The 13751-nt window shown below is 39.3% G+C and overlaps 1 protein-coding gene across 2 annotated transcripts in view; it reads left to right on the top strand.

Moving 5' to 3' along the window:
* rars2 (arginyl-tRNA synthetase 2, mitochondrial) overlaps positions 1-13751 on the top strand; it is a 68841-nt gene that overhangs the window by 2505 nt on the left and 52585 nt on the right. For both annotated transcript variants that reach the window (XM_052024184.1, XM_052024185.1), the window contains exons 2-8: positions 558-631; positions 6593-6695; positions 7486-7569; positions 7728-7825; positions 8799-8854; positions 10269-10352; positions 11072-11148. In XM_052024184.1, coding sequence (XP_051880144.1) covers positions 558-631; positions 6593-6695; positions 7486-7569; positions 7728-7825; positions 8799-8854; positions 10269-10352; positions 11072-11148 — 576 coding nt within the window. The remainder of the gene's footprint in view (positions 1-557; positions 632-6592; positions 6696-7485; positions 7570-7727; positions 7826-8798; positions 8855-10268; positions 10353-11071; positions 11149-13751) is intronic.

Raw genomic sequence — 13751 nt, 5'->3', positions numbered from 1 at the left:
CAAACATTGATCCCTCTACCAAAATCCATTTATTTTAGAAAAAAAGCTTAATACAGCATATACTAGAACCATGGTCTGAGATGCAATAAACCTTATTAACATTCTATTGCAAATTATTTGTGGAAATTGCTGACTGCAGTTAGCTATGCATTTTCAGTCGTCACAGTAATTCTGAAATGTCAGTGATCTCATTTGACTTACATGAACTGTACATTGTCAATATTTGCACTAGTAGGCACTGTAAGCACAAATTTGATTTGAAAATAAATTTAAATATTCCAATAGATGTTGCCTGGGGATAATTACAGGGTAGCGTTGTAACCTTGAGATCTAAATGGTTGTTGCAAGCAAAGTTTCACTCGTACAGTCTGACATTATTTTACCTTCCAATTGAATTCTGCCTCCTGGTTCCAGGTGTTTATTTCTGCTTTATATTGATGTTATTTTTTTTAAAAGGCTAGCAACTTGTTTTATCCTTTAATCTCTGCTTTATATCAAAAGTAATTTTCAGAAAGCCTAGCATGCATTCTCTTTTCTAAGTATTGTATTTTATTTAGCTTTCCAGAGTTCTTGGAATAACAACAGAGAAGCTTATTCCAGTGGTGTCTGCAGTTCCTGTCTCCAAAAAACAGTAATTATAACAGTTATATATATATTTTTTAAATGCAGTACATGTGAGAAGCATTGTTAAACCTCAGAAGAAATTGCATGCTATTAACGTAATTGTAATATATCAATTAGTACTTGTGATCCCTTTTATTGTACTGGATAAATATGTCTGTCATAACCACAAGGCCATTAATGCATTATCAGGCACAGGATTACCAGGGATGAATCATGTCATCAAATCCCCTGTTCTCTCCAGGCTGGGCTCACTGGCCTAACCATTCAGTTTCAGTCCACTGGTCATCGCACATCAGGTTGTTCTTTCTCTGTGCTTTGTTGAGTACCATGCTTGTAGAACACTGCTCTGATGTGTGATCAGGATTGGGCATATGAAAGACAAATAAGTAGACAGAATGTAAATATTTTTGCTGCAGAATAGATATTTTGGAGCTAAGACATAATTAAAATTATTGAAAAGGAAAAGTAAAGGAATAATGAGTGCAGCTCTGATTTATTTTGTTTTACTCCTGAGAAGCTAATGCAACTGTACATGATATTTATTCCATTGAAAATTGAAAACAAATGTTAACCTCTTGAGAGTTCATGCTTTGCATATTAAGCCCCAGTCTTTATAAAGGACATAAATATAAAGCACATACATGGTAATTCAGGCTACCGGGTAGATCCATGTGTAGTTTGTTTTGCTCCTGCCAAACTATGTTTCTTGATGTCTAAAGACTGTTAAGTGAGGGAACATTCAAGGAACCTTGGAAGAATAAGTTCGAGGCACAGTGGCAATACAACTGTAATCTATATTTTGTATCCGAGTATACAGGTGTATAAGTGTCTGTGCATGTTGTTCCCACAAATGTATACATCATTTGCAAACAGGCTCATATAATTTTGTCGACTTGTGTAATTTCCATAATTTATATTTATCTGTGTACCATCTGTTCTGTAATATTTGGTAATGTTGTCATCTCATTATTTGTATATTTATTTCTTGACCAGCTGTAATCTCTGTCTAGCTGTAGAGTTTGGTTATGTTCCAGAGATGGAACCAATCAGTCAGTGTGAAGGGAAAGTGCTATGGGTACAACCAAGTTCAGGGAGTGGAGGTTATGCTGCATTCCTCCTGTTTCAGCTTCTTGTACACTCCCAACTTATATTTGGTCAATCATCCATGGTCATGCAATTCCTTTTCTAAGTCCGTCTTTTGCTGCTCCTTTCTTCTTGTAAGGTGCTTCTTAACATGTACATTTTAAATCATCTGCCTTCAATAGAGTGATTAGGTGATAATTAGACTACCCCTCTAATGATTTGGTGTTGAATTTTGTGTGATGCTCCTGTGAAGTACTTGGGATATTTTGTTGAATCACTGATCATGAAGTGATGGAGCTTAGTAATATCATACAGAATCAGAGAGAGCACAGAAAAAGGGCTTACAGCCCATCAAGTCCATGTACACCTTCAACCACCCATTTACACTAATCCAACATTAATCTTTCTATCATTCTCCCCACATTCTCTTCAACTCCCCCTAGCTTCTACCACTCACTGCACACTAGAGGCAATTTATAGTGGCCAATTAACCTAGTAACCCGCAAGTCTTTGGTAGGAAACAGGATGTGATAGATTAGAGTTCTCGTGATCTGCTGACTTGTTATCCACGAATCAGCATACTCCTGATGTCGGCTACATATTACTGGGACCGTTGGTACTGGGTGTGCGGCCAGAACCAGGATCAGGTCGGGAGCACCAGGGGTCAAGAACATGGATGGGTTTCAGCCGGAGCCAGGATTCACTGTGTGGGTTGGGAGTGTGGCTGGAGTTGGTGTCTGGTGTCAAGCCTGAGCCAAGAGTCATGAGGATGAATAATTATATCGGGCTCTGTGGTTTGTAACTGAAACAGAAAATGTTGGAAATACATTTTGATTTTGATATATTTTGATACATTAGATTTGATTTTCTATAATTTTATGTAATATGTATTCTTTTGTTTTTAATGAGTTAATTTTTTGCAGTACAGGTTTTTTTCTGTGCATTAATTAGATTTGTTGGGGACTGCTACAAGTAAACAGAAAAAGGGGGTGTTTACATTTTAAACATGAATACTCTTTGCAGTGTATTTAATTGTGGATTGTATTTATCGTATTTATCTGACTTGGGTGGGGGTTGGGAAAGTCTTTTTGATATCATTCCTTGTGATATTTAAGAAGTAGCTGAGGGCATTGAGTGCAGCAAAGGATATGGGACCAGACAACATCCCAACTGAAGACATGCACTTCTGAACCCAGCTGTGCCTCCAGCCAAGCTGTTTCAGTACAGCACTGGCATCTACTCGAAATTTGCCGAGGTATGTCCCATTCACAAAAAAGCAGACCAGATCCAATTTGGCTAATCATCACCCAATCACTCTATTTTTGTTCAACACCAAACTGTTGCAAGCCGTTATGAACAGTGTGATCAAGTGACACTTACCAATAACCTACTTGCTGATGCCCAGTTTGGGCTTCACCTGGAACATTTGGCTCCAGATCTCATTACAGCCTTGGTCCAAACATGGACCAAAGAGCTGAATTTCAGAGAGAGTGACTGCCCTCAAGAGCAAGCCAGCATTTGACAGAGTGGCAACAAAGCACCCTGAAGGCTGAAGTCGATGGGCATGAAAGGGAAAGGCTTTGCTGGTGAATCATTCATCTGAAGGTACCCAGCCTTTGATCTGCTCTTTAAGCTAATTATGTGTGTGGCTGGTTCAGTTGACTTAGTGGTCACTGGTGACTCCCATGATATTGTTGGTGGGGGACCTAGCCACTGAACATGATGGATGAAGTCGTACCTTGCAGAAAGGATTGTGGTTGTCAGAGGTCATTCATCCCATTCTCGGGACATCACTGCAGGGGTTCCTCAGCACAGTGTCCGAGGCCCAACCATCTTCCGCTGTTTCAGCAATGACTCTCCTTGTATTATAAGGTCAGAAGTAGGGATGTTCACTGTTAGGTTGCATCACAGTGTCCAATTCCATTCATAACTCAGCAAATGAAGCAGCCCTCGTCTGCATGCTTTCACGCATGTGCTGATAAGAGGCAAGTAACACTGTGTCACAAGAGTGCTAGAAAATTATGATTTCCAACCAGAGAAAATCTAACCATCTGCTCTTCATGTTCAGTGACCAAGTCCCCCATCAGCAATATCGTGGAAGTCACCAATGACCATTAAGTCAACTGGACCATCCACACAAGTACTTTAGCTTAAAGAGTAGGTCAAAGCCTGGGTACCTTCAGGTGACTAATTCACCACCAAAGCTTTTGATCTGGTAGGGACAAATTGGGAACGATTGCCGGATTCAGCAGTTCTCCAGAAGCTTGATGCTATTCAGGACAATGCAACCCACTTGATTGACAACCCATCAATCATTCTGAGCATCCATTCCTTCCACTACTGGCTTCAGTATGTATCGTGTGCAAAATGCACTGTGGTTCCTCACCCAGGCTACTCCGACAGCAAGAAGGACAATGTTTGCAGGCACATGGGAACACCACTGCCTGTAGGTTTCCCTCCAAATCACACACCATCCTGACTTGCAGATATATTTCTGTGCTTCATTGTTGCTGGGTCTAAATCCTGGAGCATCATGCCCTGTGGGGTTGCCTTCACCAGAAGGACTGCAGCAGTTTAAGAAGGCAGCTCACCAGCACCTTCTTCAGGGGAATTAGAGACGGGCAATGAATGCTGGTCTTGCAAATGAGGCCCTGATCCCAAAAATGAGTATTTTTTTAAAAGACTAGTTTGGTGGTACAGGAAGCACTGCGATTACACCAGTTGTCTCATTGATTGGATTTGACCTTAGTGATTGCCAGGAGCAGAATGCAGTAGGATGACAGCAGCATATTGCATATTTCTCAGCCCAGGGCATACTCAGCATCTCTGAATCAGCAGATGAAAGTTAATTCTTTTTCACTAAATGTGAGTACATTTGAAACTGCAGTCCAACTCTTTCCCTGTGGGTAGTAATACAGGCTAGGCATTTGATTGTTACAAGTACTCTTTCTGGCTTAGAGGAAGGAAAGCTGGGCACACCTAGATAAGTACAGTAATTATTTTAAGATGACACATATAACACTGCCTGTTTCGTAATTTTCCACATGGTCACTTAGAGTTGGTGACATGAGAGGATATCAAAGTATAGATGTATTATATACACCCAATTTTACAATGAAAGAATTGATTTCTACCCTTGTTTAGAATAGTTTTTCACTACTTCTTTACCATGTAGTCAGGATGATAATTACGAAGGCTCATTGTGAAATAACTATGTTCAGCCTCAAATTTACTGGAAATGTGCAGAAAACATTGTCCATCATTTTTCATGAATGAGCTCTAAATTACTAAGCTACAAAGATAGATGATTTTAGGAGTGGACAATGACACAATTAAAAGAAAAATCACAAAGAATGCAGATGCTGGAAATCTAAAATTAAAACAAAAAATGCTGGAAATACTCAGCAAGTCAGGCTGCATCTGTGGGAAGAGAAACAGTTTATATTTCGAGTCAAAGGTCCTTCATCAGAACTATTTACATTATAAAAGGAGTTCCTTCCTGTGACACCAACAGTTTTTAGGGTAGCAGATTGAAAGTTGATGGTAATGTGGAAAAATAACAAATGGCTTGGACAATATTAAAGGTGCTGAATCCTTCAGGAATTAAACAAATTGTCAGGTGGAAACTTATTTTTGCTTCATTTTTATATAATTTGTAACAAAAGTAAACATCTTGAATAGAAAGAGGTTCTAGGAAACATCTACAAAAGTAAACATCTTAAATGCAAATGGTTCTAGCCTACAAGGAAAATGTAGAAAATCCTCCCAGATCATTGTAAATTTTGATTATACTTCCCCTTAATGTATGGCTTTGTTATTTACTCTTTTGACTGTGTAGTCCATTAGTATTGTTGGCATGAAGTGCAGCTTTCCAACAGTCAGATGTGATTAAGTGTTAGCTCTATTGAAACTCCAGAGATCCATTAGTTTTATCCCCGGTGGTTTCACATTCTGCACATGAGTTTTTGCTCGTGTGCAGAATGTAAATGTTGCATTTTGTCTGCCATTATTTTGCCAATGCTTTGTTTTTCTCTAACTCATTCTGTAATTTCTGAGCTGGTTCTACCCATTCCACTGTCTCTCTTGCTTTGGTATCAGAAAATTTGTCCCCTTTGAGTTGCGTTTTTGAGTCCAGATCATTTATGTTAGGCAAAAACAGTGGTCTTGATAATACAATATTCCCTAGATTCATTTAACTTTGTCAACTTCCCTGACAAATATCACACCACAGCTCATTTCTTATCCATTCCCAACCAGACAGTAAATCTCCACAGCATGGACCATCAGTCTATCATGTTAAACATTATCAGATGCTCTCTGCAAGTCTGTTTACAGCTTTTTGCAATATTTTGGGATGACACCTGTGACACAGTAGTCAAGGAAATTGGCCAGATAGTAGCTGTTGTGAAGTCAATATCAGATACTTAATGTACAGTAATAGGCATTCAATTTACTGATGGATCAATTATATTATTTGGGATGAAATGGAAATTGAATGAATGGGTGTGATGTTGGCCATGCCAGATTTATGACTGTCTTTAATTATAGCCATCATATTGAACTGTTCTCATCTTAGCTCAGCAGTGTGCTATCATACCTGTCAGCCTGTCACAATTCTTTTCCCTGGTCTTTCTCTGAATATTGTTCCATACATCTGCCAATGATTTTATTTTGTTTTGAGACACTTTAATCTGTTTCAGAATTCTGTTACATGTAACATAAATCCTCTAATTTTGGTGATCCATTTGGAGCTGGTAGGGGGCATATTCACATTTTCAGAGGTTGTACTTGCCTTGACCTTGCCCTTTTGCCTTGGCCCCCAGGGTTGTCTTTTTAATGTGCTGTGTAAATGCAAGTTGTTCAAATTCTCGCAAATGTTTCTCAGACAGACTCTAGATTTCCGGGTATCGGTGAACTCTCTGCTGGCGAATGGCTATTTAAAATTAGGATCGACTGTTCAGAATCAAGCAAAGGAACTGTCTGAGAAGGTACTATTAATAATGATATCAAGTTGTGTGTGTATTGTGCTTTTGTGGGGACTTCAGAGTGTTGGATGGTGGAAGCATTCAGGATATTTACCTTTGTTGATTGGGTACTCCAAGAGCAAGGAAGAGAAGGTGCAAAGGAGAATTAAGAGGATGTCAGGAGTGAACAGTTATGGATATGAAGAAATACCGTCTCATTTGGGATTGTCATCTTTGCAATGTAAGACATTGGGGGGGGGGGGGTTAGGGGATTTAAATGAGGTGCTGAGAATTGATTTGCTTAAAATTAAAAGGACTAAAGTATTGATTTAGGTTAATCAATAGAAGGAATACAGGGTAGTTGAGAAAAAAATGATATCACTCAATGAGTGAACAGCAAGGGGTGGTTAGAATCTGGAACTCACTGCTTGAAAGAATGGTGGGTGCAGAAACGCTCCCCACATTTAAACAGTACCAGGATGAGCCCTTGAGGAATCATAACGTTCAGGACCATGGTCCCAGAAGTGGAATTAATCTGAAATATATTTTTTGGCCAGTATTGAGAAGATGGGCCAAATAGTTTGTAACTATGCTATAAGCTTCAATGATTCTCTGAGAGTTGTCATTATTACTGGCTTGAAGTGAACATTGAATTAGCTTGTGATCTAATCTTCTGGAAGGAAGGATCCAGTAAATACAGCCAAATGCCAATACAAGTGGTCCTTGTTTAATGTTTATTACCTATTCGTCATTTCATCATGAACAAAGCTGCAAGTCTAGGTTGAGTAATTAAATTTTTAATTTCTTATTTTAGTTAACTTGTGATGATGTGATTACTGAGATTGCTGTTGGACAAGGAAGCATTAATTTCAAAGTGAACCGAACCCTACTTGCTGAGGTGAGTATGTGGGGAAAGATTTGGCCATGTGCTACTTTCTGAGGTTTTTTTCATTGTTTGGAAGTACAATCATTGGGCACGCTTCACACTTGATAGCAAATGAACCACTCTATTTCTAAGTAACAGTTATCTTTTTTGTTTCTTTTTAAACTTAATAGATTGTTATGCAAGAAGTCTTTAAGAAGGGTTCAAAATATGGAATAGTGAGTGAACTCTTCAGTGGTTACCCCTGTGGGCGAGTTATAGTGGAGTTTAGGTAAGTGTCTGTTGCAGAGAATACTATAAATTACAGTCAAATTATTTCCTTTGATTTAAGATTGATCCTTTTAAGTCTTTTTATTAATGTACATTTGAAATTGGCTTTATGAATGATTTCTTTCACTAAGAATAATTAAAGATTAGTTTTCTTACGGTGAAGATCCTACAACAATAGCATAGAACATCACCGATAATCATAAGAACTCTATGTCAGACTAAAACAAGCTTGGACAGTTAGACCTTCTAGTCATCTGTGAGGTTCCATAAAAAGTGAATTAGATCAAAAGGTGGTGTATTGTCTTAATTTAACAAGGTGAAGTTGGAGAGAGAATTATTAAAAATACACCACCTATTTAAAGCCCATATTGCTTTCACTTGGCTGATATCCAGCTTCCATCATATTCTTTCAGGTCAAGTGTAGATTACTCCAAGGTCCTGTCTAAAATTTATGCCTTTAAGCTGGTGTAGAGACAGGATATGGGCCCCGCACTGCAGGATAACCAGCTCTACCCCACTTCTGTAGCCGCAGCATTTATTTGACTGGTTCAGTTTTAATGTTGCGGGATCTGATGATAGTAATGCCAGTGAATTTCACAGGGAGATGAATAGCTTGTTTCTTCTTTCTGATGGACTTTTTATGGCTATCACATGTGGCAAATATCGCCTTCCATTTCAGTCCAACTCCCTGGTAGTTGTCCAGATCTTGCTGCATGTGGGCATGAACTGGTTGACAATCTGAGAATCTACCGAGGCTGTGGCTCAGTGCTGAGATAATTGACCTTCAATGATCAGAGCCATCTTTCTGTGCAGTTCATAGGCTTTCAGTCACAACAAATGGGCTGGATAAAAGTGGAGTAAACAAAGTATCACATTGAACTCTGGTGTATCTTCTATAGTTCAGGATAGGTCTTCCAATCTTCGAGGGAAGGTTAAGCAACCGTAACAACTTTTCTCCTTTTTTTTCCCCACAGTTCACCAAATATTGCGAAAAAATTTCATGCAGGGCATTTGCGTTCCACAATTATAGGTAAATATTTTGTGTCCTCTGCTACAAATAATGGTGCAATTATCCTAAACTATCAATGTCTTGTTTTTTAAAAATTTATTCATTTTTCGGGACCTGGGCATCACTTGCAAGGCCAGCATTTATTGCCCATCTCTAAACACTCGAACTGAATGGCTTGCGAGGCCATTTCAGAGAATATTTAAGAATCAACCACATTGTCACGTCTGCAGTCATATATGGGCAACACTAGGTGAGAGTGACAGATTTTCTCCCTGAGGGCGTTGGAGGGTTGGATGTATATTTTCATAAAATCACCAGTTTTGCGATCGTCATTACTAATAACTTTTTAGATCCCAGGTTATTAACAGTATTTAATAAACTTCCACAGTTGCCATGATAGGATTTGAATTTGGATCTCTGGATTTCTTGCTCAGTGATTTAACTGCTGCACCACAACTGTTGCCCTCAGTTAAATAACTACGTGAAAATAATGTAAGACCCATCTAACTCGTGTTATTGAACAAATGTAATGGAATTACATGAATGCCCTAAAATTATTTTATTGAATAAGAGTGCCAGTGCTTAAATAATCAATTCTAAACATAGTCACCAAATGTAAATTTAAACTCCATCGTGGATCATCTGATGACTTCCAGATTATATTTACACAAAATAAGTTGCTTAAGTCTCTTGTTCTGCTTGGCTGGCACATGCTTATGAGAATAAAACCTTGCACAGAAAGAGAAAATAATTTTGAGTAACTAGGTTTCTGTATGTTCAGCATTTTCCATTTTCATTTCAGATTTCCAACATCTGCATTTTTTGATTTGAAAAATGATGCTGTTAGTGTCACATTGGCACACTCACCAATATGATTAACAATCAGATTTGCTTCAAATGTGTTCAGGAGCTCTGTGGGCACTGGCCTGATGCTATCTTAATTTTTCATTTTCTGTTTATTTACTGTGTTTGAATCCTTTGAGTGGAACTGTTTTAGCAAGTTTTCTCTTAACTACCTTTGCTTGAAAGGGAAAAAAGCCACATTTTTTTCTGTTTTTTCCTTTGAATGCTAATTGAGTGATAAACATCAGCAAAAATACAGTGACAATCTGTATAGCATTCCCTTTACACTGCACTGGAGTGTCAGTGTGTGTGATGTATTCATGGTCTAAGTGCAAGGCTAGAAGCTGTGACCTTCTAACATGTAGATGATAGTCCTATACTGAGCTAAGACCAATACCTGAACCTGTTACATGGCAACTTTTGACAAGTATGCTTTCTACCACATGGGTGAGGAGTGAAAATTTGCTAAAGATTATAGAAGTCAAAATTGATCTTCAAATAACAGCTGTATAAACAATATTTCAATATTAATTTAAAATATGTCATTATGGAACAGAACTAAATGTATAATTGGGTTATGCTGTTTTGTTAGGTAACTTCATAGCTAACCTAAAGCAAGCTTTGGGAAACGATGTGATCAGGATCAACTACCTCGGTGATTGGGGCTTCCAGTTTGGTAAGTTCTGTGTGTGTGGAAGAGACTATATATTCATTTTAACCAATATTTCAACTCCTCAAAGTCAGGTTTGTGTATGTATTTGAACTAATTGTGTGATATTAATTGGAGTTGGCGATCCTGGTTCATTACCACACCCTTCATTTTCCTTAAAGCACTATGGTAATTAGCTTTGGCTTGTAAATGGTCATCTCTTCTAGGACTAATATGAGCATGTTCCTTGCCTTGTGTAGGTAGCAGGAGCAACTGATCTGATGTTGTGGATGATAATTAAGTTCTCCTTGTGATGAGGGTATCCCAGCTGATAAAAACACTGATGATACAGGCTGCTTTGAATCTAATCTGAGTGTAAGATACTATTGGTATTGGTTTATTATTGTCACTTGTACCGAGGTACAGTGAAAAGCTTATCTTACAAACCGATCGTACAGGTCAATTCATTACACAGTGAAGTTACATTGAGTTAGTACAGAGTGCATTGAAGTAGTACAGGTAAAAACAATAACAGTACAGAGTAAAGTGTCACAGCTACAGAGAAAGTGCAGTGCAATAAGGTGCAAGGTCACGACAAGATAGATCGTGAGGTCATAGTCCATCTTATTGTATAAGACGAGTCAGTGACATTGGGGTATTTTCTGCTCATTATGTTGCTTTGCACCATGATTGTGGCATTTTCAAAAAAATAATAAATTTTCTGGGTTCTTTGTTCCTTGATTCAGGGTTACTAGGAGCAGGATTTCAGCTGTTTGGTTCAGAAGAAAAGCTCAATGCAAATCCCTTGCAGCACCTTTTTGAGGTAAGCTAAACTATAAAAATGTGAACATAGATTGACAGAAGAGCAATATTGCTTTCAATAAACTTTAGAGATTGAATGCTATAAAGATTTTTTGCATTGAAACATTTCAATGTTAAATATAAAATTGTTGAAGAATGCAATCAAGCATAGAATGTTAAGATTCGGGGATGAACTAGAATATTGCAGTATTGTCACAGTTCTTATTTTTAATGCAGATATGTTCCTGTATTACTGAAAGGGTTAGATGCACAAAGGCCAATTGCCTGCTCAACTCATCCAAAAAGACCATACAAAACTGAAGGTAGAGTAGCACATCAAAGTTGGTACTAATTAAGAACATAATAGGAAAGGGTGTATATTAGAGAATGTAATTGAACAATCAACAACAGATAACCTGTGGGAAGGACAAAAAAACTAATACCTGCACCATTAATTATGATGCTATTAGGCAGGAACTTGGGATCGTAAATTGGGAATAGATGTTCTTGGGGAAGTGCACAACGGAAATGTTGAGTTTGTTTAGGGAGTACTTGCATGGGGTTCTGGATAAGTTTGTCCCATTGAGGCAAGGTAAGGATGGTAGGGTGAAGGAACCATGGTTGACAAGAGATGTAGAATATCTTGACAAAAGGAAGAAAGAAGCTTATCTAAGGTTTAGAAAGCATGGATCAGACAGGGCTGTATAGAGTTACAAGGTAGCCGGGAGGGAGCTTAAGAATATACTTGGAGCTAGAAGGGGGCATGAGAAGGCCTTGGCGAGTAGGATTAAGGAAACCCCAAGGCGTCCTAAATGTATGTGAAGAATAGGAGGATGACTAGAGTGAGGGTAGGACCAATTAGGGATAAAAGAGGAAACGTGCCTGGAGTCGGAAGAGGTAGAGGAGGTCCTTAATGAATCCTTTGCTTCAGTATTCACCAATGAGAGATCTTGACATTTGTGAGGATAGCATACAACATGCTGATACGCTAGGGCATGTCGACGTGAGGAAAGAGGATGTACTGGAACTTCTGAAAAACATTAGGATAGATGTCACCGGTGATGGATGGGATATATCCAAGGTTATTACGGGAAGCAAGTGAAGAGATTGCTGCACTGTTGGCAATGATCTTTGCATCCACACTGGTCACAGGAGTAGTGCCAGATGATTGGAGGGTGGCAAGTGTTGTTCCTTTATTCAAGAAAGGGAGTAGGGATAACCCTGGGAATTACAGGCCAGTGAATCTTACTTCAGTGGTGGGCAAATTACTGGAGAAGATTCTTAAAGACAGGATGTATGGGCATTTGGAGAAGCATAGGATGATGAGGGACAGTCAGCATGGCTTTGTGAGGGGCAGGTCGTGCCTCACGAGCCTGATTGAATTCTTTGAGGATGTGACAAAGCACATTGATGGAGGTAGAGCAGTGGATGTGGTGTACATGGATTTTAGTAAAGTGTTTGATAAGGTTCCTCATGGAAGGCTCGTTCAGAAAGTCAGGGTGGGGGGGCGGGGTGGGATGGATGTGGTGGGCATGAGATCCAAGGATACCTGGCTGTGTGGATTCAGAATTGGCTCACACATAGAAGACAGAGGGTGATTGTAGATGGAGCTTATTCTGCCTGGAGGTCGGTGAGCAGTGGTGTTCTGCAGGGATCTATTCTGGGACCCCTGCTCTTAGTAATTTTTATAAATGACTTGGATGAGGATGTGGAAGGGTGGGTTAGTAAATATGCAGATGACACAAAGATTGGTGGTGTTATCGATAGTGTAGAAGGTTGCTGTAGATTACAGCAGGACATTGATAGGATGCAGAGCTGGGCTGAGAAGTGGCAGATGGAGTACAATCCGGAAAATTGTGGAGTGATACACTTCGGGAGATTGAATTTGAAGGCACAGTACAAGGTTAATGGTAGGACTCTTAGCAGTGTGGAGGAACAGAGGGATCTTGGGGTGCACATCTGTAGATCCCTCAAGGTTGCCGCGCAGGTTGATAGGGTTGTTAAGAAGGCGTATGGTGTGTTGGCCTTCATTAGTCAGGATATTGAGTTCAAGAGCCACATGGTAATGTTGCAGCTCTTTAAAACTCTGGTTAGACTACACTTGGAGTATTTGTGTTCAGTTCTGGTTGCCTCATTATAGGAAGGATGTGGAAGCTTCAGACAGGGTGCAGAGGAGATTTACCAGGATGCTGCCTGGATTGGAGAGCATGTCTTTTGAGGATAGGTGGAGCAAGCTAGGGCTTTTCTTTTTGGAGGAGGATGAGAGGTGACTTGATAGAGGTGTACAAGATGATAAGAGGCATAGATCGAGTGGACAGTGAGAGACTTTTTCCCAGGGTGAAAATGGCTAACGTGGGGTGTAATTTTAAGGTGATTGGAGGAAGGTATAGGGGGGATGTCAGAGGTAAGTTTTTTTTTACACAGAGAGTGGTGGTTGCTTGGAACACACTTCCAGCAGAGGTGGTGAAGGCAAATACATTAGGGACATTTAAGAGGCTCTTAGATAGCCACATGAATGATAGAAAAATGGAGGGCTATGTGGGAGGGAAGGGTTAGATAGATAATAGAGCAGGATAAAATGTCTGCACAACATCGGGGGCCAAAGGGCCTGTACTGTGCTGTAAT

Source organism: Pristis pectinata, chromosome 10, assembly GCF_009764475.1.
Source record: "Pristis pectinata isolate sPriPec2 chromosome 10, sPriPec2.1.pri, whole genome shotgun sequence".
Lineage (NCBI taxonomy): Eukaryota > Metazoa > Chordata > Chondrichthyes > Rhinopristiformes > Pristidae > Pristis > Pristis pectinata.
This window is presented reverse-complemented; position numbering and strand designations above follow the sequence as displayed.